Source organism: Passer montanus, unplaced genomic scaffold (assembly GCF_014805655.1).
Source record: "Passer montanus isolate IOZ18808 unplaced genomic scaffold, ASM1480565v1 scaffold112, whole genome shotgun sequence".
NCBI classification, from domain to species: domain Eukaryota; kingdom Metazoa; phylum Chordata; class Aves; order Passeriformes; family Passeridae; genus Passer; species Passer montanus.
Window position 1 is genome coordinate 808,296 of NW_024357836.1, and position 25,972 is coordinate 834,267.

Here is a 25,972-nt window from a genome sequence, read left to right on the forward strand (position 1 = left end):
CTGTGTGATTCTACCTTCCACTGTTCAAATCACAGAATAGCTTAAAAGTCATTGGAATTAGACTAGGGGGGGGAAAAAAAAAAAAAAAAGTGCCCGGGGGCCACCTTGCTGCAGAGGCACCTGGAAAAAAGCACATTTAATTTTGTGAGGGGTTCAGAGGGATACGGGCGCATACCAAGTGCCAGCACTGGTTTCCAAGCAAAAACTGAACCCAGAGCTGTTAGTAATTCCGATTTTTTTTAATATTAAAACAAAAACAAACAAACAAAAAGAATAATAAGAAAGGGAAAAAGAAGCACACAAAAGAAGCAGAGCCGCCGCCGGCGGTGCCCGGCCGGGCGGGGCAGGCCCGTCCCCACAGCCCGCCGGGAGCCGCGGTCCGGGGCGCCGCCATCTTGGCACCGCCTCAGCGCCGCCCCTCAGGGCTCCCGGCAGCCATCTTGGGGTGCGGGGCGGGCTGGGTTTTCGTAAAAATAATTCATTTTGATTTAAATAACAACAACAAGTCGTTGTCGTGCTTTAACCCCAGCTGGCTGCCAAGCACCACGTAGCCACTCGCTCGCCACGAGGCGAATCAGAATCAGAAGGGTAAAAGCTGGAGAACTCCTGGGTTGAAAGAAAGTTTAATAGGGGAAACGAAGGAGAACAGGGTCCCATCCCATGGAATGGTGACATGGGAAGACAAATGCCATCACTCCAGAAATCCCCCATTTGTTCCTCCTTGTCCCGGTTTATATCCTGAGTGATGTCAGACGGTCTGGAATATCCTGGCTGTGTCCCCTCCCAATCTCTCAGGCACCCCCAGCCCGTCCCCAGCACGGTCCCGTAAGTGGCAGGAAAGGCCTTGGCTCTGTGCAAGCTCAGCAATAACAAAAGCATCACTATATTCTCAACCCTGTGTTCACAACAAATCCAAAACACAGCCCCGTACCAGCCACTGGCAAGGAAATTAACTCTATCCCAGCCACCGGCATTGTGCTGATGTCGACTTTGTGTCCACTCTACCATCATGTTTAGCTCAATAAAGGGCAGATTTTTCCTTAAAAGTCTCTCCCAAAGGCTTTTCAGTGGGGTGCCAGCTCAGCCCCAGAGGATGGGGAGGTTCTGGGCGTGGTGCCCTCATGGCTGGGATGCTTGGGCAGAGGGGCTGTGCAGGGAGCTCAGGCTGCAGGCGACAGGGCACAACTGAGCAGGGAAGGGCAGCGTGTGCTCAACGGGACCTGCACTGGGCAAAGAACCAGGAATGTGAAGGGTGGACATCAGGAAAAGGCTCTTCCCCAGAGGGTCGCTGGGCACTGGACATATTGCCCAGGGAAGGGACCCAAGGCTGCCACAGCTCCAGGAGTGTTTGGGCAACGCTCTCAGGCACGGGGTGGGATTGTTGGGCTACCTGTGCAGAGCCAGGAGTTGGAATTGATGACCCCTGTGGGACCCGTCTCAGTGTATTCCATGGCTTTGTGCAGGTGCCAGGGTAGCGAAGTCAGAAAGTGCTGCCAGGCTGCCCTGGAAGGTGCCGTGCATCTGAATCTCAGAACATCAGAGCAGTCAGGACAAGGCTGTGTGGGGCTGTGAGGCTCAGCAAGAGCTGGTGAAGGGATGGAATGGTTTTGGGCACATGTTTCATAGAGCTGCAAAAGGAAGCAGAGCTCATTCTGGGGCTGTTGGATGCTCTGCTTGGTGTCCTCTGCCAGTGGAGATACTCCTGTCGTCCCCAGAGCCTGCTCTTCCCTGACAGAGTGAAGGTGACTGCTTCATACAGCAGAAGGAATAATTTAAAGTGCTCATAAAACTGCAACTTCAGGTGTTGTTCAGTTCCCCAAGTACTTAGTGAGGGAAATTTCAAGGACAGGCATTCAAACTCACTGAGTTTGCCTTGAGCCTGAACTTGACATCTAAATTTGAGTTCTCTTATGCGTTATACTATCACACATTATAGCTAGTTCCTTAACACCAGTGCTTATTTTTACAGCAAAAAGCTCTGCTGTCTCATATCCTGCATCTTTTTAGAACTTAAATTTAGCCACCTCTTAAGCATAGATTTTTAAAAATTTATTTATTTATGTCTGGATTTATTTTGGAGTAACGTAAAGAGATCCTTCCCTTCATCAGCCTCATGCCTTTACTCCAGGAAGGCAGGCCATCCCCCAGATCTGCTGGGTTGGTTAATTGCTCTGCACACACAAAGGGGAGCTAATCAGCTTTTCTTCAAGCATGTGTTCATATGTCAACACTTTTGCTTCTGTCAGGAGCTTAAAAATGGAAACAGTTTTCTCTTTAAGAAAACAGGACCCAAATAAGGAGATGGAGTGGTGAAGATTCCTCTAGTGAGTCTGTTCCAGCTCATTCCTTAGAAAGGCTGTGGATGGAGCACCAGAGAAGAGGCCAATAGATCTGGGTTTTGTCCAGGGGGCTCTGGGTTTAAAGCCCTCTAAAACCACTTGTAGCTCATTTTCCCTGTGACTTGCCTGGGTGCAACTTCTTTCTCTGTCCAAGCTGTTAAAAATCTAAAATTTTAATAACAAGATTCTTTTAGTTGCGTGATAGATCCAGCCTGTCCTTGAGCAAAAATGGAAGCTATCAAGAAAAAGATGCAGATGTTGAAGTTAGACAAGGAGAATGCCATTGACAGAGCAGAGCAGGCTGAGACGGATAAGAAGGCAGCTGAGGACAAATGCAAGCAGGTAAGTGGAAATAAAATCACTGGCTGTGTGTGTGCTGTGGAAATAACTGTAACAAAACTGTGTGGCAATGTTCTGATTCAGAAAGCAAAATAATTTGAAGTCAGTTTTCTGTTAATCTTCTTTTGAAGTTTTTTGCCTTTTTGTTACACTTCTACAGCCAGGACTAGGCTGTAACTTCTCAATCATCTCAGTCTTTCCAAAATTAACATCATCCACAGATTATTAACAGTACTTTGTCTAAGTTTTCTTGAATCTTACATAATTGTCCTAAATTTTTCATGCTTTGATTCCATGCAAAAGGCCTTTACATATTTTAAATCAAAGCTGTAAACCCTGACACCTGTAGGACTAGTGCTAATAGAGTTGGCTGTGTCTAAACATTAATTAAGCCTGTCCTTGAAATGAATTAATAAAGTTCACTTCAAGTTCTTGGTGCAGAGAGTGCCCCTTAGAGGTACCAGCTGAGACTCAACAGGAGATATGTTCTCTTATTTTTTGTGTCAAGAATAATGGAAAGTATCTTAATTTGAATGCTGTTCTTTTAACTGAATTCTAACGATAACATTTTCATATTCTTTTGCTTTTCAATGTCTTTATTCTGGGTGTCTCTCTCCTGTTTGAGCTTTAGTATTTCCAGAATGATCTTGAAATGTTAGCTGAGTGCATTCAATTTTTTACAGCACTTCTTGTAAAAGTACCACATATTTCCCTTTTACATTCTCTAAATTTGGCTGCTTCTACATCTTCCACACTGCTCTAATATGTTATAAGCATTCATCTGACCTAATATTTCTTCTTCTTTAGAAAAATAAATCTTTCATCTTACTCCTCTTTTCTAAATTGCCTCAAAATTTTCAGCTTCCTTTTTAATGCGGGCACAGTACTCAAATAGTTACTCTAAAATTCATACAAAAAGCCAGCATCTGCTTCATGCTGCTCAGTGTCCCTCGGTTAGAACATCCAAGGTTTGCAGTTCTCTCACAATGTCTGGTTATTCTCTGCAACACGACAACATTCCAGAATAGCACGCTACCAAAAATGTCTGTAAAACTAGCAGTGAACCTAAAACGAAGGAAGTTCACCAAAATACAAACTGTTTTCATAGAGTAAATTTCTGTGAAGGTGGAGCTAAGTGGATAAATCACTGTCTCAACAGACTGAGCTGGTTTGTGTTGTAAATCAAAGGACGAAGCAGATGGGCTTGCAGGCCCACCCTTATCAGCAGCAGGCCTTTGATAACGTGAATTCTTGAGGGAGCATGAGACAGTTTGTCACTGAACAGCCTCCCAGCAGGTTATAAATAGCACCATTCTGGTGAACAATATGGATTTATATGGTGAGGAGGAGTCTGAGCCTCATCGTGCAGGGGAGCTTATCCTGTTGGGCCACAGTTAGAGAATAATTCAGGGTGGAAGGGACCTCCCGAGGGCAGCGACCCCGCCTAGAGCAAGGCCAGCCCTGTTCCCTCCCACGTCCAGAGCACCTCACTGGGGTGAAGTGTCCTGAAGCACACACAAAGATCACTAAGGAAGGAGCACTATTTTTTTCAGCTGTACAGGAATTGAATAGTTTCCTGAAAAATCACCAGGTAATAGCGTTACAACAAACACGAAAAGCACACAATTTAAAAACATCTATGATTATGCTGCAAAACTGCTCCAGGGTGTCAAAAAAAAAAAAAAAAAAGTGAGGTGAGGAAGGGTTTACACCAGTAAACCAGATTGTGTGTGGTGGCAGGCAGTGTTGTTCAAGGATGACGTTTTTAATGATTCTTCCTGGTAATTGCTACAAGTCATTCTCAGACTGCTGTCACTAGCAGAACTTTGACCTGGTCTTCTGTGGCTTTTTGTATGCTGTAATGGGTTACAACTAATAGTAAACAGTAGTTTTATCATATTAAACTGTAACTGATACTACATCAGTATGCTCACTTCGAGGATTTTTTTCTTTTGAAAGGTAGAGGATGAGCTGGTAGCTCTGCAGAAGAAGCTGAAAGGAACTGAAGATGAGCTGGACAAATACTCAGAGGCTCTTAAAGATGCCCAGGAAAAACTGGAGCAGGCTGAGAAGAAGGCCACTGATGTACGTATCCACGGCTAACGCCTGCCCGTACCTGTGCTCGGTGTATTTTGTATGCATTTAGGCGGGGGACAGAAAGGCGGGCTTAGGGAGTTTTAATCTCGTCTCCCCTGTGCTGAAGGGAGCGGGGCTGTTGGCACCGAGAGCTGCCCCCGGGACCCCGCGCCACTGGAGGCTCGGTGGGTGCCCGGAGCGGGGGGGACCTGCTGGGGGCTCTCTGGGAAAGGCGGAATCTCCTTTAACAGAACTGAACAAAACGGTGCCTTTTGAAGGAGAGCAGGACGGTGCCGCGGCAGGAGGATGCCCTTTGCCTCCATCCCCGCGCCGGGGCTAAAGGCCGGTGCGGGCTGGCCGCCACACCCGCCGCGCCGTGGCAGTGGCGGAGCGCGGCCAGCCGGGTGAAAGCCTCTCCTTTGCGGGGCGGCTGCGGGGCAGCATCCCCCGCGGCATACCGTGCCGAACCGAACCGAACCGAGCCGGGCCGGGCCGGGCGGGGCCGCTCGGGGCGCGCCCGTCCCGCTCCTCAGCGCTGACGTCACCACCTCCACCTCCAGCCGCGTGACGTCAGCGGGCCATTGAAAGGCGCGGGCCCGCCACGTGCAGCAGCCGAGCGCGCTGCCCGCCGCCCGCGCCGCGCCCATGGCCGCGCCGAGCTCCCTGGAGGCCGTCAAGAGGAAGATCCAGTGCCTGCAGCAACAGGCCGATGAGGCGGAGGACCGCGCGCAGGTCCTCCAGCGCGAGCTGGACCTGGAACGGGACCTGCGGGAGAAAGTGAGACCGCCCGGGCTGCCTGCTCGCCTCTCTCGGTCGCTCTCCTTCCTTCCTGTCTCTGGCTCTCTCTCGCTGCGGCGCGCCCGGCTCTTCCCCGCCGGCTGCCTGCATCCCTCGGCTGTCCCCGCGCTGCTCCGCTCCGCACTGCCCGCCCGCGGGCGCTGCCGCAGCGCCGCGCCCGGCCCGGCCCGGGCTCTCTCTGGCACAGCACAGCCCAGTGCACCCACAAGCATCCCAGCCTGCCCTCTCCAGGGATGCTCTCACATGGAGGGGGTCTCTCTGTCCTGGGGGTGGCACAAGGGCTTTTCAAAATGTCCCAGCACACGATGCTTGGGCCATTTGGGGATGACCAGCTCTGCTCCTGCCAGCTGCCAGCCCTGCTCCAGAGCCAGGCAGAGCATCCCAGGAGGCAGCACAGCAGTGGGACAGACCCCTGCTCATCAGAGGAGGGGTGCAGAGACAAACAAGGACTTCCACCCCCAAGCTGGGGATCTTCCCCAATCCACAGAGCAATCTCAAGCACTTCTGCATTCAGCAGCTGAGAGAGGCTGGGAACTCCTCCAGGAAAAGGGGAAGGCAGGGGGAAAATAGCTGAATTTCACATAAGAGATCGTGCTAGTCACAGGCAGAGTCAGTCCCACATGCAGCTGAGCACAGGGAGTGCTGGCTCCAGGGCCACCCTTCACCTCCCCATAACCCAGCCACGGGGGCAGGGAGCTGCTGGCAGCACGGAGCTGGGTCCTGCTGCGGGTGACACGAGTGTCCCCTGGGGGCTCGCAGGGGCAGGTGAGGCGGTGCAGTACTTACCCCAGCCGGGAGGAAGGGGCCCCAGAGGATCATTGTCGGACGGGGCTCCGGAGGACTAGAGAGAGCACAAACACGGAGTAAAGCCCAGAGCCGGGATGGCTGGGAGGAGCAGAACGCAGAGGTGAGCCGGCCAGCCCCGCTTCCACTCGCCTCCCCTTGGCCCACAGCTAAAAAAAAACTAAACGAGCCAGGGAAGTGGAATGGGGGAACTAAAAAAAAAAAAACTTGCACACTCAAGAGGGGGGGGTTAAAAAAAGAAACAAAATAAGCAAAAGCAAATGAAAAAAAATTAAAAAAAAAAAATAAAATAAAAAAGCCGAGGAGCTCAGGCTCAGCAGGGCTGGGGCAGGGGCAGGGGCAGGGGCTGTGCCGCCCGGGGCAGCGGCACGGCCCGGAGGGCTCGGACGTGCGCGGCTGCTCCGCGTCCCCTGCACATACACCTCCAGCCTCCTCCAAGAACCACACACAAGAGGGGAAAAAATATCGCAGGCCTTTCCAATGAAATCATTGCCACAAGCGCTGTCCACGCCCCGCGCTTCCTGGAGGGACGGCGGCCCCCTCCTCCTCGGCGGGCTGCGGGATGCGCCCGGCCCGGCCCGGCCCGGCCCGGCACGGCACGGCACGGCACGGCACGGCACGGCCCGCGGGGAGCCGGGCGCGGCGGCGGCCGCTCGCTTCTCGCGCTTTGGGGCCCGTTCCTGCGGAAAAGGCTTCCGAGCACCCATGGGCGCTGGGGAGCGGGTGAGAGTTGAGTAGGAAATGGCTGTTTAATGAGGCAAAAGCGCTGCGCGACACGGAGCGGGGAGTTCCCGCCGCACCGCTGGCTTCTGCACAGCTGGGAAATGTCCGAACTGCTGGAAAATAACTTTCCGTCCTGGTTTGCACAGAAAAAATGCGAATTCTTCGCTAGCGTGCGGCTCTCCCGGGGTTGGACAGCTGGTTTCACTTAGATTGGTGTGCGATCAGCCTTCCCGGCATCTTCCTGCTATTTTATCACATGTCAGCGAGTTAGTTTTACCGTATAAGGACTGCGGGCTGCTGCTGGGAGAGGTGGAGCCAGGCTCACCCCAGATTCCCAGTGGCCCCGGCTCCATAACTTTGGAATCTGGCTGAATTAAAATGTGATTTAGAAGTGCCCTGTCTAGTGGAAGGAGTTGCTGCCACACAACAGATGCCAGTTTTGTACGTGATTGATGCCTTGCGTGTAAATCAGGAAGTTAAACACTGCACTGGGTAAAAACAGACGAAATGTTGGATAATTTATGACTAGAGGAATCCTGGGTCGGCTTCCATTTGGATCAGCCACTGAACTCCTTTCCAAGATGGCTCAGAAGTGAATGGAAACCACTTCCTCCAGCTTAGGAGTGGTCACTGACCAAATTTGCTAAGCTGCAGCAAAACGCGCTTTTTTTTTCCCCCAAAGTATTTTAACATAAAGCATAAAACAGTCGCCCTTCCAGGGTCTATATTTTCTAAAAGTGTTTTGGAGGAAAAAAAGTGAATCTTTATATGGCAATCCTCCTCAGGTTGGGGGACAATACAGTGAACAAGCCTGGCAGTTACTAAAGCAGGGCTCTATTTTCCTTCAAAAGCAAGCAATTAAAGGAAATTAAAGGAGCTGAATCTTAATAAACACATATTTATGGACACCAGTTTGTCCATGTTGTCTGTATCAAGCACTTCTCCCAGCAATCTCTTCCATTTATTAACTGGTCTATTTTTTATACATTAATGGTGTTCCAGTTACTGTGCAGTTTGTTCAGTAACACACAAACAGATCTCATTACTGAGAAATGCATCCTGCCTACTTCCTTAAGTACCGCAGGAAACAAAGTTAACTCATTTTGTCCCAAAAAAGCCTGACTCTGCCATGCTGAGCCCACTGTGCCCAGCTGCCCTCGTAGGTTCTCCGGCATCTGCAGGCTGGGGAGCCAGGATGGACCAGGAGCTGGCTGCAGCTTCACAGTGAGCTGTGGCAAGGTGTCACTGAAACCAAGGGCAGAGCAACCAGCGGTGGAGGCTTTGGACCTAAGCCATCATGGAAACGGTTCATTTCTAAAGTTTGGATAGATGCAGCCCTGTGAAGTGCTCCAAAAATACCCCAATCCACTCGCAGTCCTGTAGAGCTCCTTTTTGTGTGGCAGGAATGATAAGTGCCATTAAAAAAAGAAAGGACAGGCACGGCACTCCATACCTTGACATTCCTGAGATGCCAGAGTTTAAGCAAACAAAAAAGCAGAGGCAGAAGGGCCCCTGAGCTGGCCTGCACTGAGCTGTCCCGGGGAGATGCTGCTGTGGCTGGAAGGAAAGGAGCTGGGAGCGTTGGCCAGCAGTGATCCTGTGTAACCCACCTTGGCTCCTGTCCACGCAGGCTGAGGGCGAGGTGGCAGCTCTGAACAGACGCATCCAGCTCGTGGAAGAGGAGCTGGATCGTGCCCAGGAACGACTGGCCACAGCCCTGCAGAAGCTGGAGGAGGCTGAGAAAGCAGCAGATGAGAGCGAGAGGTACGCTCCTTTTCTGGTGTTAAGAAAAACAATATATATGAATAAAATACTCCTGTGTCGTTTAGTATCTGCATGTGCTACTGCAGGTCAGAGACTTGAAACTTTCTTACAAGCTTGACTGGGTAATTGCGTTAGCCTTGAGGAACACAATGCTCATAATGGGCCACTTTTGGGTTACAAATATCAAATTCCACTTTGTGAAGTTGAGATACAAGTGCCAAAATGCTCCTACGTTAAACGTGCTTTGACTTTTGCAGAGGAATGAAGGTTATTGAGAACAGAGCCATGAAAGATGAAGAGAAAATGGAAATTCAGGAAATGCAGTTGAAGGAGGCCAAGCACATTGCTGAAGAAGCCGACCGCAAGTATGAGGAGGTAAAAGGGAGAAGGAAATGGTGAAATGTACAGGAGAGCATGAACAAAAACATTGCTCTTCATTTAGTGCCTCTGTTCAGTTCAGCTGGGTGATGCATCAGCCTTGGAACCTTGCCAGCAGGGAGGAATTTGAATAGTGATTTGCAGCATCTTGGGTACCTAATGCTAAAAATACTGCAAAATGTGACTAACTGGGCTGTTCCATCTGTGGGTGCATGCTTCAACCTAACTTCCTTACTCCAGAGGAAGCAGAAGCAGAGTACTTCTGAGTGCTTTTTGAAATCTGTAAAGAAACTGCCCCAGCCTGTGGCAGGGGGTGGAAATAGATGATTTTTGAGGTCCCTCCCATCCCAAGCCTGCTGTGGTTCAGTGATGTGCACACTGGCCTGAGAGCTGGCTGTTGTCTCTTCACAGGTTGCCCGTAAACTGGTTATTTTGGAGGGTGAACTGGAAAGAGCTGAGGAGCGTGCAGAGGTGTCTGAAGTGTGAGTAACTTTTTAGAACACAGGAAAGATCAACACTACATTTCATTTTAAAAATCTCCTGGTAGGCAGGCATGTAGTTAGGACTTGTAGAAAAGTTTGTTGGTACACTATCTACCTGGTTTTCTTCTTTCAGACTTAATTACTTCCTCCCTTGTGTTTTTTACACTCCTCCAAATCATAACAGGAACACTAGTAATTCATACTTCTATTTTGCCCTTCTAGTAAATGTAGTGACCTGGAAGAGGAGTTGAAGAACGTCACAAACAACCTGAAATCTTTGGAAGCTCAATCTGAAAAGGTTGGTTCTTTCAGTAAACGAAAGGATATGGGCAAAGCCAAAAGCAGAAAACAGAATTCATAGAAATAAACCAGAAATACAAAACAAATGGGAGGTTTGACCTGCCTGCCTGTGGATACCACTCCATCAGTTCTGCCCAAACAATCCTGAAGGTCTGCAGGAGAGCACGGAAATGGTGTTTGCAGCTGTTGTAAAAGGAAGAGTGCTTATAAATAGGTCACAGTTTAATAAACATTTATTATTGTTGCTACAACTTCCTTTAAAGAGTGTTTATTGTTTTCACAGTACTCGGAAAAAGAAGATAAATATGAGGAAGAAATCAAGATTCTCTCTGACAAGCTGAAAGAAGTAAGTTGGGCCATCCCCACGCTGGGTGCATCTTTGGGCATAATCTTTCTAGGAGCATCCAGTGATGCTTTTTCAACTTTTTTAGGCTGAAACTCGTGCAGAATTTGCAGAGAGAACTGTTGCCAAACTGGAAAAGTCTATTGATGACCTGGAAGGTATGGAATGAGTCAAGTTTCTTTAAATGTGGTCGGTTTCAAATCAGATAAATTCCAGGAGGGGTGGTGGATTTACTGGGAAAGAACAGCAGCATATTGGTGGATGGGTGTGATGTGTCCACCTGGCCCTGTGTGGTGGAAATTCTCCTGAAAAAGGTTTTGTTCCATAAAATTGGCAACAATGACCTGATTTTGGCCAACTAACAGATGGAGGGACTCAAGGGCTCAAGATCCCCACCCTGTTTAATCTGCTTACTGGAAAATAATTGGGAGATTACAAAAAGACAACAAGTTCACATGGAAAGCTGACCAGGCAGCTTTGTGGGTGTTTTGCTTTCCTTCTGATACTCAACTACACCTCTGTTTTCTTCTTTTGTTTTCCTCCCCAACTGCTTTGGCTGCTGTTGCCTTTTGCTGTCTCCGTTCTCCTCCTGTGGCCTCTCCTCTGCATTTCTTGCTGGCCTGACAGATGAGCTCTATGCCCAGAAGCTGAAGTACAAAGCCATCAGTGAGGAGCTCGACCATGCCCTCAACGACATGACCTCTTTGTGACCTGCCCCTGCGTGGGGGCTCCCACTCACTGTGTTTTCTCAAGCTTTCCTTGCCTGTAATCCCTGTCACTCCTGTGCCACTTCCACCTCTGTGCGAACTGAGCTCAATAAAACATGACACCTCCACCTTTTCATCTTGCAGGGTTTACTTCTGCGTAGATCAGCTCAAATACACTGGTGGTGACACCAAAAGCACATTCAGCTCCTCACGTGGGGCTGGGCGAGACAGGGTCAGCATGGGGCAGGACCTGCCTCTGGCAGAAAACTGAATTTTAGTGTTCCCTTTAGTCAGCGAGAAGCTTTGAGTGCACTCAGTGCCTACTCGTGCTCCACCAGCCTGGTTAAAAACCTCTCAGTTCAAGGAAAACCCAGCAGGATGTGGCCTGTAAATGACACAGTAAAACACAGGCTGTCCACATTCCATGAGACGTGCCCAAAAACCTCCCTTAACGACAGCAATTACAAAAAATTGTAATGATACAGATGTAAAGGTGTCTTAAATACAAAGGTAAGCTACCCCAGGTTTTATTTAAAGAGAAAAGGCTGTAAAAAATGTGATATAAATCTTGTGGTTTTCTACTTTCTCACCAGAAAAACTCGCTCAAGCCAAAGAGGAGAACCTGGGCTTGCACCAGACACTGGACCAGACGCTGAACGAGCTGAACTGTATATGAGGGGCGCAGCCGGCAGCAGCCCTGCCCTGCTCCTCTCTCTGACCCTGGAAAAGCCAATTAAGTTATGAGCGGCACAGCCACACCCGGCTCCGGGGAGCCCCCGCCGCGCTCACGGTTCCTTTCCTTTGGTGTAAACCCCGGTGGAAGCTGCGCCCGGGCAGCTGCCGCCCCTCATTAAACGATTTCTCACAGAACCGAGGCCTCTGCGGGTTTTTGTGCCGCTGGGGGGGCGTGACGTCACGCGCGGGCAGGTACGGGAGTGACGTCACTGCCACGCCCGGCTTCGCCCCTCCGTGCCGGAAATGACGAAACGCCGGCGGTGGGGGCGACAGCCAATCGCAGCGCCGCTTGCGCCTGTATCAAGGCCGCCCGCCAATGGCGTGCCGGCTCCGTGCGCTCTCCGCCGGGCTGAGCCAATGAGCGTGTGGTGGGCGGGGCCGGCGCCCACCAACATGGCGAAGACCTACGACTACCTGTTCAAGCTGCTGCTGATCGGCGACTCGGGCGTGGGCAAGACCTGCGCGCTGTTCCGCTTCTCCGAGGACGCCTTCAACGCCACCTTCATCTCCACCATCGGTGAGCGCCGCGGGGCCCGGCCGCGCTCGCTGCCGGGGCGGGGCGGGGCCGGGAGCGAGCTCGGGGACGGGACGGGACGGCGGGCAGCGGGATTGAGGGCAGAGCCGCTGGGCTGGGCCTTTCGGCGGGCCTGAGTAAAGTAGCTGGTTCTCCTTTCAGGAATCGACTTCAAGATCAGAACGATAGAGCTCGATGGCAAGAGGATCAAGCTGCAGATCTGGTGAGGCTCCTGTGCCGCTGCGCGTGGGGATGAGCGCTTCTCCGGCTTGCTGCCCGGGGGTTATGGGGTGGTGGAACCCAAAAAGCAGATTTTAGTGCTCTGGAGGCTGGTTCACATTTATTTAAGGCTCGTGGTGGCGTTGGCTGCAGCGCGAGCCCCGCTTTGTGTGTGTGTTGCAGGGACACGGCCGGGCAGGAGCGGTTCCGGACCATCACCACCGCCTACTACCGGGGAGCCATGGTAGGGGCCGGAGCGGGGCCGAGCGGGCCGAGCGGGGCCGTGCCGGGGCCGTGCCGGGGCCGAGCGGGGCCGTGCTGGGGCTGAGCGGGGCCGAGCGGGGCCGAGCGGGGCCGGAGCGCCACGTCGCTGCTGCCCTGCCCCCGGCCGGGCAGCCTGGGGCTTGTAGTCACCCTGCCCGGCCCGCAGCAATGAACGGCCTGCGGGCCGTGCCGGGGCCGTGCCGGGGCCGTGCCGGGGCCGTGCCGGGGCTGAGCGGGGCCGAGCGGGGCCGTGCCGGGGCTGAGCGGGGCTGCACCGGGGCTTTGCCGGCTGCACGCCAGCTCTGCTCTGCTCCGCGTGCTACCGGAGCTCTGCTGGCGTGCTGGATTGTCTTGACCTAGAGATGGGGTAACTGAGAGGCGTTTTAAGAACTTCTGTTCCGTTTTCAGTCTCATGAGAAGGGTGAGACAATACAGATGTTATAATTCACGCCGTCACAGTCAGAAGCCAGCTTTTTCCTAATTACAATACACTATAAGTGTTTCTTGGCTTATCAGTTTTTTTGCCACACCATGCTGCAGATACCTTAAAACCAATCATCTAAAACTGCCCCTCATAGGTCCCACTGCAACGCATCTTTCACAGTTCTGTTTCTCCAAAGTATCTGGTCTTATTTACAAGGCCATCTTTTGAAACTTTTCTAGCTCCATTTCTCTCTCAGTATCTATTCTATTCTATAGTATTTCTAGCTCCATTTCTCTCTCAATATCTGTTCTATAGTATTTCTAGCTCCATTTCTCTCTCAATATCTATTCTATTCTATAGTATTTCTAGCTCCATTTCTCTCTCAGTATCTATTCTATTCTATAGTATTTCTAGCTCCATTTCTCTCTCAATACCTATTCTATTCTGTAGTATTTCTAAGTCAGCATTTCTCGTCTCAGAGTTTACATGTGGATGCAGACTGTGGGCGTTCTGTCAGGCCCTGAGAGCTCCACCAATCCATTTCCCACCTTGGGACAACCTGGGGCTTTGCAAAGGCAGCTTCCTCCAAGTTTCACCCTATAGATACAAGTCCTGCACACTTGATCTCACTGCCATTAGCTGGGAACCAGTTGTTAAAAACATCCACTGTGGAGCTGCTCCTCTCTGCTGTGGATCAACCTTGAACTCCTGCTGAAACATTTTTCTTTATCTTTAGGGCATTATGCTAGTGTATGACATCACCAATGAAAAGTCTTTTGAAAATATTCGGAACTGGGTGAGGAATATCGAGGAGGTAATTTCTCTCTTTACTCATTGCTGACTGTTAAAGGTGTCATTTCTTCCTCTGAATTGCTTCAGGGGCGTTATATTTTGTCATGTGGTGCAGGGTACTTGGAAGATAAGTGGCTGGAAATCAGTGATAGCCTCTGGAATGCCTTGGCTGATGGTGGTTTGTTGTGAGGGCTGTAGCCCCTGTGCTTCTAAGGGCACTTAATGTGACAATTTCCTGCCACAACAATTGATCCAAGAAGTGCCGTGGAGCAGGTTACATGCTGGGAAGAAGGGTTGGGGGAGCCTGGAAATGTATGGAAGATTCTCAGGACTGGCATCTCTGTGTTGGGCACTCAGTGGGTGCCTCACCTGTCTGGCAATGTTTATCTACCAAAGCCAAGCCCAAGTTTCTGCTCTGTGTTTGTCTCAGCACGCCTCTCCAGATGTTGAAAAAATGATCCTGGGGAACAAATGTGATGCAAATGACAAAAGACAAGTCTCCAGAGAGCAAGGGGAGAAGGTGAGTGCCGTGGCTGTGATGTATTTTGATGTAGGCTTTTCAGAGTCTCAAACCTGCCCTGCTGATTGTGTGCACGTGGTACCCCAGTGGTGTTCCTGAGGGGATGACTGAACGTTCCCCAGGCTGCCATGGCAGTGCTTTTCCCCCCTGGGATCAAGAGCAGAACCTGTGTCAATTATCTGACAGATAAGCTTGTCAATTATCTGATTCTTGTCAACTCTTGTCAATTATCTGACAGATAATTGACAGCAAGGCATGAATGGGGCTGCTCTAAAAGGATGCTAGAGTTGGACATGGAGAAAATGTCTCTTTTGGCTGAAAGCCACTGAGACAAGGTAGATGGGGTTGTCTTTTCTGATCTCAGGTGTTACTGAGTCGAGGCAGAGTTGTTTTCTGTGCTGTGGTTGTTATGACACTGACAAGGTATCTATGCAAGAAACAAACAAAAAAGAGCAAGTTAAAATGTGTGCAGAGTGTAAAAGCAGAGCAAAGCCAGTGAGAACAGATGCCAGCTGCAGTGGGATTTAGTTCCTGATTTTTACAAATTGTCCTGCATGAGTAAATCCCCAGCTCCACGGACTGGTGGCAGCAGGGACAGATGCTGTGCCCAGGGCTGTGTTTGGAGCTGTTCCTGCAACTGTTCAACTCACGTGCAATCTGCTTTTGTTCAGCTCGCTGCAAGTTTCGGGATTAAATTCATGGAGACCAGTGCAAAAGCAAATATAAACATAGAGAATGTAAGTACTGATGCCTTTCTCCTGTATTTCTTGTCCTCTTTGTGCAAAGCAGCAGCGTGGGCAGTTGCAGAACTGCACTGCTGGGTACCACAGAGCACTGCTCAGCACTGCCCTGGCTGGGGGTGGCAGTGAGGCTTTGGGGCTCAAAAGAAGGTTGTGAAGCCAGAGAAGGAGCATTAAAACCTGGAGCAGAGGGGAAAATATTGAAAACCTAACATTCTTGTATAGCACGTCAAAACTTGGGAAGGCAGCTTATTGCTATGCAAAACTGTTAGAAAACATTTTATACCCTGTAACACTCAACTGTTTGACTTGTCACAGGCATTTTTCACTCTTGCAAGAGATATCAAAGCAAAAATGGACAAGAAGTTGGTGAGTAACTTTGATTTCATCCATGCTGGATTTAAATAGAAAAAGAAAGCAAATCAGAAGCTACATTGCAAGAACTGTTTCACAGTGTATAAAAAATGTGTCATAGTCTCTTTTATGAAGGATCCCTGAAAGTTCCAGAAATGTTTTTTTAGTTTGTCAGGCTGTGCTCTGATGTTGGCTGTCTCTGCATTTCAAGAATTAGCTGCAGTGGTTGAGGTTTTCTAAATAAAATGTTACTTGTTTTATCAAAAGCCAGTTGGGGGTGGAGCAGTTTAATGATAGTTCTCACTCTTGCAGTCTGAAAATCATATGAGTTAGAGATAGAGGAGGCAGACATCATACTTCAGAGTAGAAGTTTCAAACTGTTTAAGAATAGGTAAAGAATTAATGGTTATTGCACCAGTATCCTGAGCAACAACTGGGTTGTCTTTTTAGAACAAATAAATGCCCAGTGATGTTGGATTGTTCCTTAAGGAATATGAAATGAAGCTAATGAAGGCTCTTTCTACTCTTACTGATATTTCCACCCTTATGTGACCAGACATGAACTGATGCAGTGGGATATTTTGGGTCTTGCTGATGATTCCTAAGCCTTCCAGCAAGAGCCATACATGTAATTTACTGGTTTTTATTCTCAGCTGTCTCTGAGTTGATGGAAGCTGAGGCATAGGCACAGTGTGAGCTGGCTGAAGCCAAAAGCTGCAGATGCAGTTCTCCAGTTTTTGTCATAGCTGGTGTAAGACTGAGATAAATGAGTGAAGCTTCTTACTGATTGTGGGAAAGGTTCTTGTGTGTGTCAGGCTTGGTTAAGAGTGACCAGATGAAGCATGGATGGAAGAATCTGCTAAGTATAAATAAGTAACTGGATATTCTTTCCATCTTCAGGAAGGCAATAGCCCTCAAGGCAGCAACCAGGGAGTCAAAATCACACAAGACCAGCAAAAGAAAAGCAGCTTTTTCCGATGTGTTCTTCTGTGAGGGACACGGCCTTAATCTGAGCTGGACTGTGCCTGTGCTAAGTGAGGTTTCCTCTTCCTGTGGACTTAGTGCTCCCAACATACCTTGTCACTCTGTGACCACCCGAATAAGAAATGGCTTATTTTGGTAATTGTCTGACTCTTCAGTTTTGGAGATGAAACAAGTTTATTTTTGTCAGATTGCCACTGGGCATGTGTATTGTCTAGCAGAGGAAGAACAGATCACGTGTGAGCTGGGATGCAGCACCATGGCTTCGGTCTTCGTTCGTATCTGTCACGTATCCAGTTTAGAAAGATGAAGTTGTGATCAAAATAAGAAACTTAAAGGCCACTGTTAATGAAGTACAGGTATGCATAGGGGGTACATGTGCATATCCAGTGTGTAGCTGCACACTGAGTAGTGGCATGAGACCATCCCAGAAATGCACCAAGGCGAGCAGTGCAGGCTGATGCCTTCCCAGGAGGTACAAAGGAGCTTTCTGCAGCTCCACCTCTTAAATACTACAGAGAAGCTCCTTCATCTGCCTGTCTCTTACTCAGCTGTGTTACTCTAGACAATCCACAAGTACAATTGATGTTTTAAAAAAATTCTCCTCAAAGGAATCTATTTTTTTAAAAAAAGAATGTGTGCTGTACATAGAAAGGGTCCTTACCATTGGTAATTCATCCACGTTAGACTTGACTGTGCTTAATTAAGTACTCCAGACATTCAGACGTGTTTAACAGGAGTGATTGCTACACTGAGTCCTGTACAGATGATCTGTCATCTGCTCTTGGAGAACCAGGGTCAGGCAGGGGCACTTACACAAAACCTGTCACCTTGCAATGGGTGGCTTTACCACTCTCCAGCTGGGAATGACTCCAGACCCATCATGACAGAGTTGGTAGTTTGAAATCATGACAAGGACACGTGCTGCACTGCTCCCAGTCGTGTGTTCCCAAGCACACTTGCTCACGTGTGCAGATAAATGTTGCACATCAGAACACGTTGTGAGAAGAGACTCTTGGGCTGGCCTTGCTGGTGTGGATCACTGCAGCATCAGCCTGCTCCCAGCTCGTGCCAGGCACCCCAGCCTCCCCCAGCAGGCTGTGTCACTCCTTGCCACAAAGCCAGCCCTGTACATGCCGTGTGTGCAGGGCAGAGCCAAGCACAGCTCCTCCGTGGGTGCTGCTCACAGGGCAGGCCTGCAGGCCTGACTGCTTGCACTGACAGGAGCAGTGTCAGCCTCTGCTGCTGCCCAGGGGATGCAGGGGTGCTGTAGCTGACCCAGTGAATGCACCAGCTGTGCCCTGCAGCTGGCTGCAACTGAAACATGCTTTGTTTACATTGACAGCTGCAATTAAGGGTAAAATCCTAGTTGATTTTGAAGTTGTGGAATTTACTCACCAGTTTTGTTTTCTTCAAGTTTGTGGTATGGAACTCTGGGCCTCAGAGTAGTGCTAAAAGTGTTGCTGTGGTTAAACATCTGCTGGATTCACAATTAAACTTTATAAATCTGCAGCATACAATTGAGCCCAACAAGAACACTGCCTGTTCCAAAATGGAAAAAGATTTCACTCTGTAAGTTGCTGGTTTATAGAAATGCATTTTAGATGCATTTAGATGATCTCTGTCCTGATTAAAGCTTTCCTCTAACCAGAACCTTATGATGGTTTGGTTCTTTGTTTACTTGTGGCTTTTTAGCATGAGGACTTGATGAACGTGCCTGTAGTGGATTTATACATAGATTGAATTGTAGGATAAAACCATGTTAAGTTACTGAGGAGGCTTCTAGACAGAGTGTAGTTAACACACACCTGTAGACTGGACAAGCAGCACCTCTGTCTTGAGCTGAGGATGTTTTTAAAGAGTTTGTGTGTGCTTCAATAAATGACTGAGGCACAACTGGGGCAGTGGTAAGACAGGCTGAATTTCATAACTCTGTAACAATTTGCTTCTGGCCTAGTAATAACTGTGGATTGTCTTGCATCTGTATTGTGCTCAATACAGCCAGATGCTGAGCCAGATTTGTTTTTCAGAGTGACTGGAAAAATTGGTGTTTATCTGACTTGATACCATGGGTCTGCCATGATGCTGGTTCTTGCCTGTGGACTTTATCAATAACTCATCCCAAGATGGGAAAGCAAACCATATTCATTTACAAGTGGGTAAAACATGAAGGATGGTATTGTAATTTTTCACTCATTTTCTAAATCTGAAGTTACTCTTGCATTCAGAATTCTTTGTATGTGAATACCTTCTGTTTATGCTGGTTGTTGTATGTGTTTATGTACCTAATTATAACATTATTTCCTTTGAAACGGTTGGGTTTATGAACAACAACATTATTGCTTGATCTCAGGAAGTCTCATGCAGTTACTGTGACTACTGTCATCACTGTACCTGGTATGAAGGCTCTACACAGGTACTAAATCTGTGTAAGCAGCATGGAACCTAAAATGCAAGTGCAAGAGAGGAAAAGGTTAAAGACACTGCTCTGCACATGGGCTTAGCTATGTGTCACTAAACACAGGCATCAAATCTAGAGAAGTACAGTATGTTTCCATCACATCATTCAATTACTGTGTTTATTAAGTATGAATGTAATGGAAAATGCAATTGTCAGAGAGGTACTTTGTAAATACATACATAATCTACTTGTGTCTAAGCTTTCTTGAAGTAAGGAGGAAAAAATCCGAAATTGGGTACAAAACTTATAAAACTGAGGAATTGAAGTAGGTCTGCAAAACTAACTGTGCTTACTACACATTCTCAGTGTCTAAATACCACTAAAATGTCAAGTAATTGATTAACATTTATTTTGTAGAGAAACAAACCCATTTTTGAGCATGTCCTCAAATTCCCTTCTTTTAGTGAGTATCATGGAATTCTGTGGTTGACCTTATTTTTGAGGCTGGTTGCAGTGGTGGAGACCTGTCAGTGTCTCAATGAATGGTGGAGCTGCTGTTCTAACACTTATTTAACACCTGTGTTATCTTTGTCCCGTGCTGACAGGCACAGCTCACGTTTCCTGCCATCAGAACCTTATGCCAGCATCAGACTTCCAGCCTCAGATTTATAAATCCTATGGATTATTGTAAGTCTCTTTACTGCTGCTGCAAATTATGAGGTCTCTCCTTTCCTGTGAGATGCTGATCATCCCCCTGATGATTGCTAAGGGGTTGTTGTGGTGTGGTGGCTGATGATCATGCTCAAAACTGCCATGATTTCTTGTTCTCTTGGACTTGCCAGGGGAATGCACAAACAGCTGTGTGAGGATGGGCTCCTTTGTGCTTGTAGAAGTCGTAGGGCTTGGGGAAGAATGATGACTTAACTTGTGTCTTCATTTCTAGCTTAATTAAAGATCTGTTCAAAGGAATGTGAATGGTAACTGCAGTCTGAGTGTTCCAGGCTGCCTAATTCCCTGACCCATCCTTCTCTGAGCTGGAGTTTCTGTGGTTAGTAAAGGTACCTGGCTGGTTAACTGCTCTCTCCAGCCTTTCTGCAGGAATCACCTGCTCTGCATTGAGTGTGAGTTGGGACTTTGGACTTTGTTTTGAAGGGAGTTTAATGCACCCCAAAATTTGTAAAAATAACTGTAAATTGTATTTTTCAAATGATCGCTTTTGGCTGCCACCCTTCCCACATTACAACTGCTTTCTTAAACACTTCTCATTGATTTTCATGTTTGTATTAAAACAAAACTGTTGTTTATTACAGTATGTCTGTTTTTACTCTCTTGTACAGGACCCTAAGCACTGCATAAATAAACTTCTTACGAAAAGAGAATTTTACAAACTTCAGTTTTCAGTCCTGTTCATCCTTTGTGCGTAGGGACCCTGGTGGGTGTGGAAAATAGGGAATTTCTGAAAATGGAGAAGAGGGAAAGGACCTGGGGCAGACTCTTTTGTCTCTAACCTATGTTGACTTTTTCATTGTAAATCCTGCACTGTGGGAGAATACTTCAGGAATTGATTCACTGGACCATTTATTAAGACCATAAATAATCAGTGGAGTTATTTATGTTTTTGAAACTAAAGGGTTTTTTTTACTGGTTAAGGCATTTTGGGGTGAATTTTTAGAGGTTATAGTTTGATACAAGTTTCTTTACTTCCTGGTGGTATCTGAACTTCAAAAAAAGTATTTCCCTTCTGACTGTCCAGGCCAGATTTGCTCTACCTGAGGGTGGGGAGTAGACATTTTGTTAAATTACAGGGAAATCCTGAGTAAGAGCTTAATGAATTGTTCCTTTTAAAGAGATAAAGAAAAGACAGTTCTCTGAATGGTTCAGTTACCAGAAGTTGTCCTCTTTGCCCCTCTCATCTCGTGCTCTCATGGCTGGTAATCTCAGGTGAAGTAATAGTTGTTGAAAGTCCCAGAAGCATTCCTGTCCTGTGGCTGACTAGATTCAGATTCGAATATGAAAGGTGCTGTTAAAAAAAGAAGTCATGATCACTTATCATCACTGTTTAAAGGATTTACTGCAGTTAATTGTAGGACTCTGATAAATGAGAAACTTTATTTTTCAAAGCATTTGCATAGATGGGGTACATTAAATAAATTTTTGCAAGATTTGAGTGCTGTTTTGAGTGTGTAAGATGTGCATCAGAAACTACATTAACACTATGTTAAGCATTGAGTGAGCAAATCTCATACATTTATCAATGCAGCCTAAGTGCTAATATGAACTTTTTCAGTTACAAGGACCTTCTATCATGTAAAAAGTACTTTGGAAGTTCAAAAGCAAGTCAAGAAGCCTCCAGGCTTTTCCAAGCATCTATTTTTGTGTTTGCAGTGGCTAGCTCTGCTAGAACCTGCCACAGAAGAGTGGTGAGGAGATGTAAACACACACTTCAGAGGCTTCTGACAAGGAAACGAAGAGAATTTTGTGCTAGAAATTAAAAGCAAATATTACCTGAGGAAATCTGGAGCTCGTATGATCATATGCTGAAAGTCTGCCAGGGACAGCTTGCCATCATTGTCCACATCAGCCTCGTAAATCACCTTTTCACACACCAGGCTGACTTCTTCCGGGGTCAGTTCATTTCGGGTTAATTTATTAACAGTTTTCTCTAGATCTGATTTGCATATGTAATCATCATTGTTGAAGTCTGACAAAGGAGACAAAGTTAATTTAAAGTGATAAAAGTCAGCATCTTACGTGGTTGTTTGCCAAGACTCAATAGAAGAGTTTAGTTCCCAGGCTGTGATGGATTTTTATCAGTAGAACTCTCAAATCAGAAATGAAGTTACCTCTATCTCTTTGTAAAAAAATGAGTTACAAAATAAAAATCTCTTAATTTCTCATCTTCATACATAAGGGTAACAACTGTAAGTAGTTTAATGGCTAAACATAGCCTAGCCATCATTAAATCATTCCAGCAAGATTGTGTTGGTTTGATACGTTGTCTTTAGCTGATCATAAAGAAACTAAATGGTACATTTAAAAAAAAAATCTTTACATTTGTCCTTGGAGAAAAAAAGCCTGCAGTGTGCTTCCCTGCCTCCCCCTCCCAAATCCACCCTACAGATTCATGGGGAGCCAAATCCCCTGTGCTGTACTTTTCCAAGCAGCCCCTCAGACAGAAATATTTTTAAACGTTTATCAGCTCTTGAAAACTGCAGATAATTTCAAGTTGTAAATTTGGTAGTAAATCTTAACATCAGATAAATTAGAGACAAAAGGATAAAGAAAAGCAGAAGTTTTTAGAGGAGGGAGATCAAACATTCAAGTGCAGTTAAATGGTAACTAGAATTCAATATGCTGACAAAGTGAGGATTTTGCAGCCCTACATGAAGCTGCAGGATTTCCCCACTTACTTTTTATGCATGTCTCACTCACCATAAATTTTAAAAGCGTAATAAGCTTTCAAGTCCCGGGGAGCCATTTCACTTAGCACAGAAAACATGTCCAAAAAATCATCCAAAGTCATATTGCCGTCGCCGTGCTCTGAGAACACCTCCGCTATCCGCTGCCGGAATGGGTTGTCCTGGGAAACAGCACAGGAGCAAGGCAAGGTCATCCTTGCTGGCACTGATACCAGTGCAGCTAAGGCAAGTGGAGTGAGATTATTTTTGTTGAAACACCTTTTTGGCAATTTCTCCCCTTTCTGCCTTTCAGTTCTTGTCTGATGCTGTGTCAGAAGCAGGCACAGCCACACCCCGTTTAACCTTTGCGCTGGCTCAGCGCGTTTTCTGGGAACTACTAGAAGCTTCCAGAAAGACTTTTCCCTTTGACAGCCCAAATTTATTTCTCTGGCAGCCTCCCAGCAATTAGTCCGGGATGAATTATTCAGAAAGGGTAGATGAAATGTGTCCCTGGAGTGGTGTGCTCGGTACCTTGAGCTCTGGCATGCTGCCGATGAGCTCGTAGGGGAGTGTCACGGCCGGTTTGTGCGCGTAGTCAAGGGGAACGAGCTGCGGGGCCAGATCTCGGTACCTGTGAAACAGCCTGAGACAGACAGAAAGGCTTGTTGGCTCTTGAGGCTTCCGACAACAAGGTGGTTTGCTTTCCCACCTCGTTTTTCACGCTTTGCATCCATTACGAGACGGAGATCAGTCACTAAGTAACAGAATGTTTTTGTTGGAACAACTGTTGTTAAAAGAAGCAACATAGTGTAATGGTGAAAAATACAAAGCTTCATTATAAACTGTTAGGTGAAAACGCTTACACAGGACATGCAGCCAAGCCCTTACGAGAGGAGAACAAGTTCATGTTTTCAGTGAGTCCCACCTGATCCTGCCTGTGTCAGATCCTTTGGCCAGAGATTAAATAGGGAGTTCAATGAGCTCGGGAAAAATGCGTCTTGGAGCAGCAGTGGAATTGTTTACAAGAAAACATGAAGAAAACTTGACACAATTCATTAAAGTTTTCATAAACCAGCAAAGTATTCCACAGAATAACAGCACACTTTGAAGCACCTGTCTGAAAACCATGTGAGAGAACCGTGGATGTCGCTGCCACTAAGATGTAATTAATTACATGTATTTCTAATAAATAAAGAGGAACATTAATACAAAATTTAGAATTCTGACTCAGTTTAGGATAAGGTTTGTAAATTTTAAAAAAGGCAACAAAAATGCTCAGATTGCCCCAAAGTATCACTTTAAATTTGTGTAAATAAATTTTAAATTATTTTTTAAATACCTTATCCCATATGCAACCTGCCTTTACAGCAATCTCTGCCCTTTATTCACAACATGCATACAGAAAACTCACCTCAAAATTTCTTTCCTTGTGAAAAATGTGCAGTCCTATGAAATAAGAAAAAGTATAACACGAAATGACAGTTTTTAGCACGCACTGGCCCAAACTTTTCCCATGCAGTGACTTAAAAGAAGTTATACTGTAGTACATGTGTAAACATTAAGATTTCTTTTTGGCATAAAATTAGGCATATCTTATAACCCTTCCTTTTGATGTCAAAATCAAACTACGTTCCTAAAATCTTTGCTGCAATTCAGTACTTCTGCTTACTAATTTTTAAGAGATGTTTTTTAAAAAAACCCAACAACACCTTTGCCATTATTTAACGTCCTGCCCAAAGAGCCATTCAGTTTGCTTTATACCTGATACGCATCCAGCTGCTCCTGAGTGAAAATGGTTTGCTTGTTGCCCATTCTGAGCTGGGAATACCGACTCTCGTCAGTTCTTTCCTCAAAGGCACCTTTAAAGGTCGTCTGGATATTCAGTTATTAAAAGCTGCAACAATGAGGCTCAGGTACAGCAGAGGATCAGGTATCCTGTAACTTGTGCAGGCTGCAAAGTATCATAATAGGAGCATTTCATCAAATCTTTAGTGTGGCTGCTCGAGGCTCTTGCCCAGCAGCATTCACCCGTCTCCTGTGTGCACCACGAAGACTCGGGTTACAGGATTTAGCCAAATAAGTAATAGCTGCTCATTAGTGCCCTTCAGCCCAGTGGGCCCTGCTCCCTCATGCCTTCAGATATGGTGAATTAACTGAAAAGTGTTAGCAGTGTTTTCTTTCTTTAAAATTTAACGCCAAAGATGGAAATTTGGTATCCCCTCCTCCTTTCCTTCTCACGTTTTATAGGGTCAGAATTATAAAGGTTGGAAAAGCCCTTTTAGATCATTAATGCAGCACTGCCAAGGTCCCCACTAAACCATGTCCCCAAGTGCCACATCCACAAGTTTTCTGAACACTTCCAGGGATGGTGACTTCAGCACTGTCCTAGGCAGCCCGTGCCAGTATTTTCCTTTAATGCACACTGTAAAATACATAATGCTGATGGTACCTTGTACTGGAGGTGGTCTGCATCGAGGCTGCTCTCTCCCTTTCTTCTGCATCATCTGCTGATGTATGTTACTGCTAATTAATGGTTATTATGGACATCCATCCATACTGATACATATATGGCCTTTACACTGAAAAGATGTGTGAGTGTATCGTTCATGCACGTGAACAGAAATGTGATGCTATGAAAGGCTGTATGAAAGATGAAAAACGAGGGGAAAAAAGGAGGAACACGCACAGCATGTGGCAGGCTGCCTTTTCATGGATCTGTAAAGTTTCTGGGTCACTGGCTGGTGGAAGATCTGGTCCTGGGGCAGGCTTGCTCCTCAGGGCACCTTCACATAGCAAAAACAACCTGGAATGGTTCTGTTTAGAGTGGAACAAGAAGTGTGAGGAGGGATGGAGCTGCTTTCTCCTGGTGTAGCCTGGATATCCAGGTGTTCTCCTCAAGGCAATTCCATCCTGTTGTCCTGAAAATCAGATTTATTATGTGGTGTGCAACAAGCCAATAATTACACACTTGAGAGAGGCATTATTTGCACAAGCCTGGATTCTTGGTGGGTTTCCACAAATCCAACACGCCCCACTGGACTTTCCACACCATTATTTACAGAAGTTCAGAGTTAGTCTTCTTCCAAGGTAAGCCCCTCTATTAAGATTATTTAGTAATTTCCATACAAGTTAGCCAATCGCCAGCTAACTTCTCCACATGCACTGGGGAAGGGTCTGCACCTGGGCAAGGTCTTTTTGACCCTTAGGCATGATCTTAAATATTATAATGAAGATAGTTCAGCTGTAGGATATACAGCCCTCGAGTCCTTTGCCAAATTATCAATGTATACACACACACACATCAACATTTTGATTTACTACATCCCTAAAGCTTGTTAGTTCCCATATGTCTTGACTAAGGGCTGCTAGCTGCTGTCTTCCCACTCATTACGTCTCCTTTCTTGCTGATTAGGTTTGAAAGCATACAAAGACTTTACATGAAAAAACATTCTAATTTAAAATAACCCTGATATATTTCACATTTTGCAAGTCCCATTTCGGTTCCCCTCACGAAGGTAACTCCGGACTGGGCTCACTGCCGGATCCCCTCACAGAGGGGCCGGCCGGGGCTCGTTCC

At 46.9% G+C, this 25,972-nt stretch overlaps 3 protein-coding genes across 7 annotated transcripts; 2 read left to right on the forward strand and 1 right to left on the reverse strand.

Moving 5' to 3' along the window:
* The first annotated feature begins 2,319 nt into the window (after positions 1 to 2,319).
* Positions 2,320 to 11,923, forward strand: TPM4 (tropomyosin 4). Of its 4 annotated transcripts, none has more exons than XM_039695276.1 (9): positions 2,320 to 2,681; positions 4,638 to 4,763; positions 8,710 to 8,843; positions 9,101 to 9,218; positions 9,633 to 9,703; positions 9,926 to 10,001; positions 10,287 to 10,349; positions 10,435 to 10,504; positions 11,647 to 11,923. In XM_039695276.1, exons 1-9 carry the CDS (start codon positions 2,568 to 2,570, stop codon positions 11,727 to 11,729), a joined length of 855 nt encoding a protein of 284 aa, XP_039551210.1. In that variant the 5' UTR covers positions 2,320 to 2,567; the 3' UTR covers positions 11,730 to 11,923. The 4 variants fall into 4 exon arrangements, with proteins under 4 accessions (XP_039551210.1, XP_039551200.1, XP_039551229.1 ...); XM_039695266.1 differs by lacking the exon at positions 11,647 to 11,923 and adding an exon at positions 10,974 to 11,187; XM_039695295.1 differs by lacking the exons at positions 2,320 to 2,681; positions 4,638 to 4,763 and adding an exon at positions 5,349 to 5,531.
* A 66-nt stretch (positions 11,924 to 11,989) lies between these two features.
* RAB8A (RAB8A, member RAS oncogene family) lies at positions 11,990 to 20,371 on the forward strand. Of its 2 annotated transcripts, none has more exons than XM_039695308.1 (8): positions 11,990 to 12,305; positions 12,465 to 12,525; positions 12,705 to 12,765; positions 13,946 to 14,023; positions 14,432 to 14,521; positions 15,193 to 15,258; positions 15,580 to 15,630; positions 19,603 to 20,371. In XM_039695308.1, the coding sequence occupies exons 1-8, from the start codon at positions 12,032 to 12,034 to the stop codon at positions 19,714 to 19,716; spliced, it is 795 nt and encodes a 264-aa protein (XP_039551242.1). In that variant the 5' UTR covers positions 11,990 to 12,031; the 3' UTR covers positions 19,717 to 20,371. The 2 variants fall into 2 exon arrangements, with proteins under 2 accessions (XP_039551242.1, XP_039551251.1); XM_039695317.1 differs by having other exon boundaries at positions 12,006 to 12,305; positions 16,516 to 20,371.
* Positions 20,372 to 20,498: 127 nt separating this feature from the next.
* Positions 20,499 to 24,862, reverse strand: CIB3 (calcium and integrin binding family member 3). The gene is made up of 7 exons (XM_039695397.1): positions 24,845 to 24,862; positions 24,157 to 24,346; positions 23,807 to 23,841; positions 22,927 to 23,038; positions 22,430 to 22,577; positions 21,503 to 21,698; positions 20,499 to 21,017 (listed from the first exon to the last, which is right to left on the reverse strand). Exons 2-7 carry the CDS (start codon positions 24,205 to 24,207, stop codon positions 20,996 to 20,998), a joined length of 564 nt encoding a protein of 187 aa, XP_039551331.1. The 5' UTR covers positions 24,208 to 24,346; positions 24,845 to 24,862; the 3' UTR covers positions 20,499 to 20,995.
* Positions 24,863 to 25,972: the final 1,110 nt, after the last annotated feature.

Bases quoted from the DNA above. Each gene is read 5' to 3' on its own strand.
- TPM4 (XM_039695276.1), top strand. From the start codon at position 2,568: ATGGAAGCTATCAAGAAAAAGATGCAGATGTTGAAGTTAGACAAGGAG. The intron at 2,682-4,637 runs GTAAGTGGAAAT...TTCTTTTGAAAG, and splicing joins CTGAGGACAAATGCAAGCAG to GTAGAGGATGAGCTGGTAGC. The intron at 9,704-9,925 runs GTGAGTAACTTT...TTGCCCTTCTAG, and splicing joins CGTGCAGAGGTGTCTGAAGT to TAAATGTAGTGACCTGGAAG.
- RAB8A (XM_039695308.1), top strand. From the start codon at position 12,032: ATGACGAAACGCCGGCGGTGGGGGCGACAGCCAATCGCAGCGCCGCTT. The intron at 12,526-12,704 runs GTGAGGCTCCTG...TGTGTGTTGCAG, and splicing joins AGGATCAAGCTGCAGATCTG to GGACACGGCCGGGCAGGAGC. The intron at 15,631-19,602 runs GTGAGTAACTTT...CCGTGCTGACAG, and splicing joins CAAAAATGGACAAGAAGTTG to GCACAGCTCACGTTTCCTGC.
- CIB3 (XM_039695397.1), bottom strand. From the start codon at position 24,207: ATGGGCAACAAGCAAACCATTTTCACTCAGGAGCAGCTGGATGCGTAT. The intron at 23,842-24,156 runs GTATAAAGCAAA...CTTATTTCATAG, and splicing joins AGCAGCTGGATGCGTATCAG to GACTGCACATTTTTCACAAG. The intron at 22,578-22,926 runs GTACCGAGCACA...GCTGTTTCCCAG, and splicing joins GCAGCATGCCAGAGCTCAAG to GACAACCCATTCCGGCAGCG.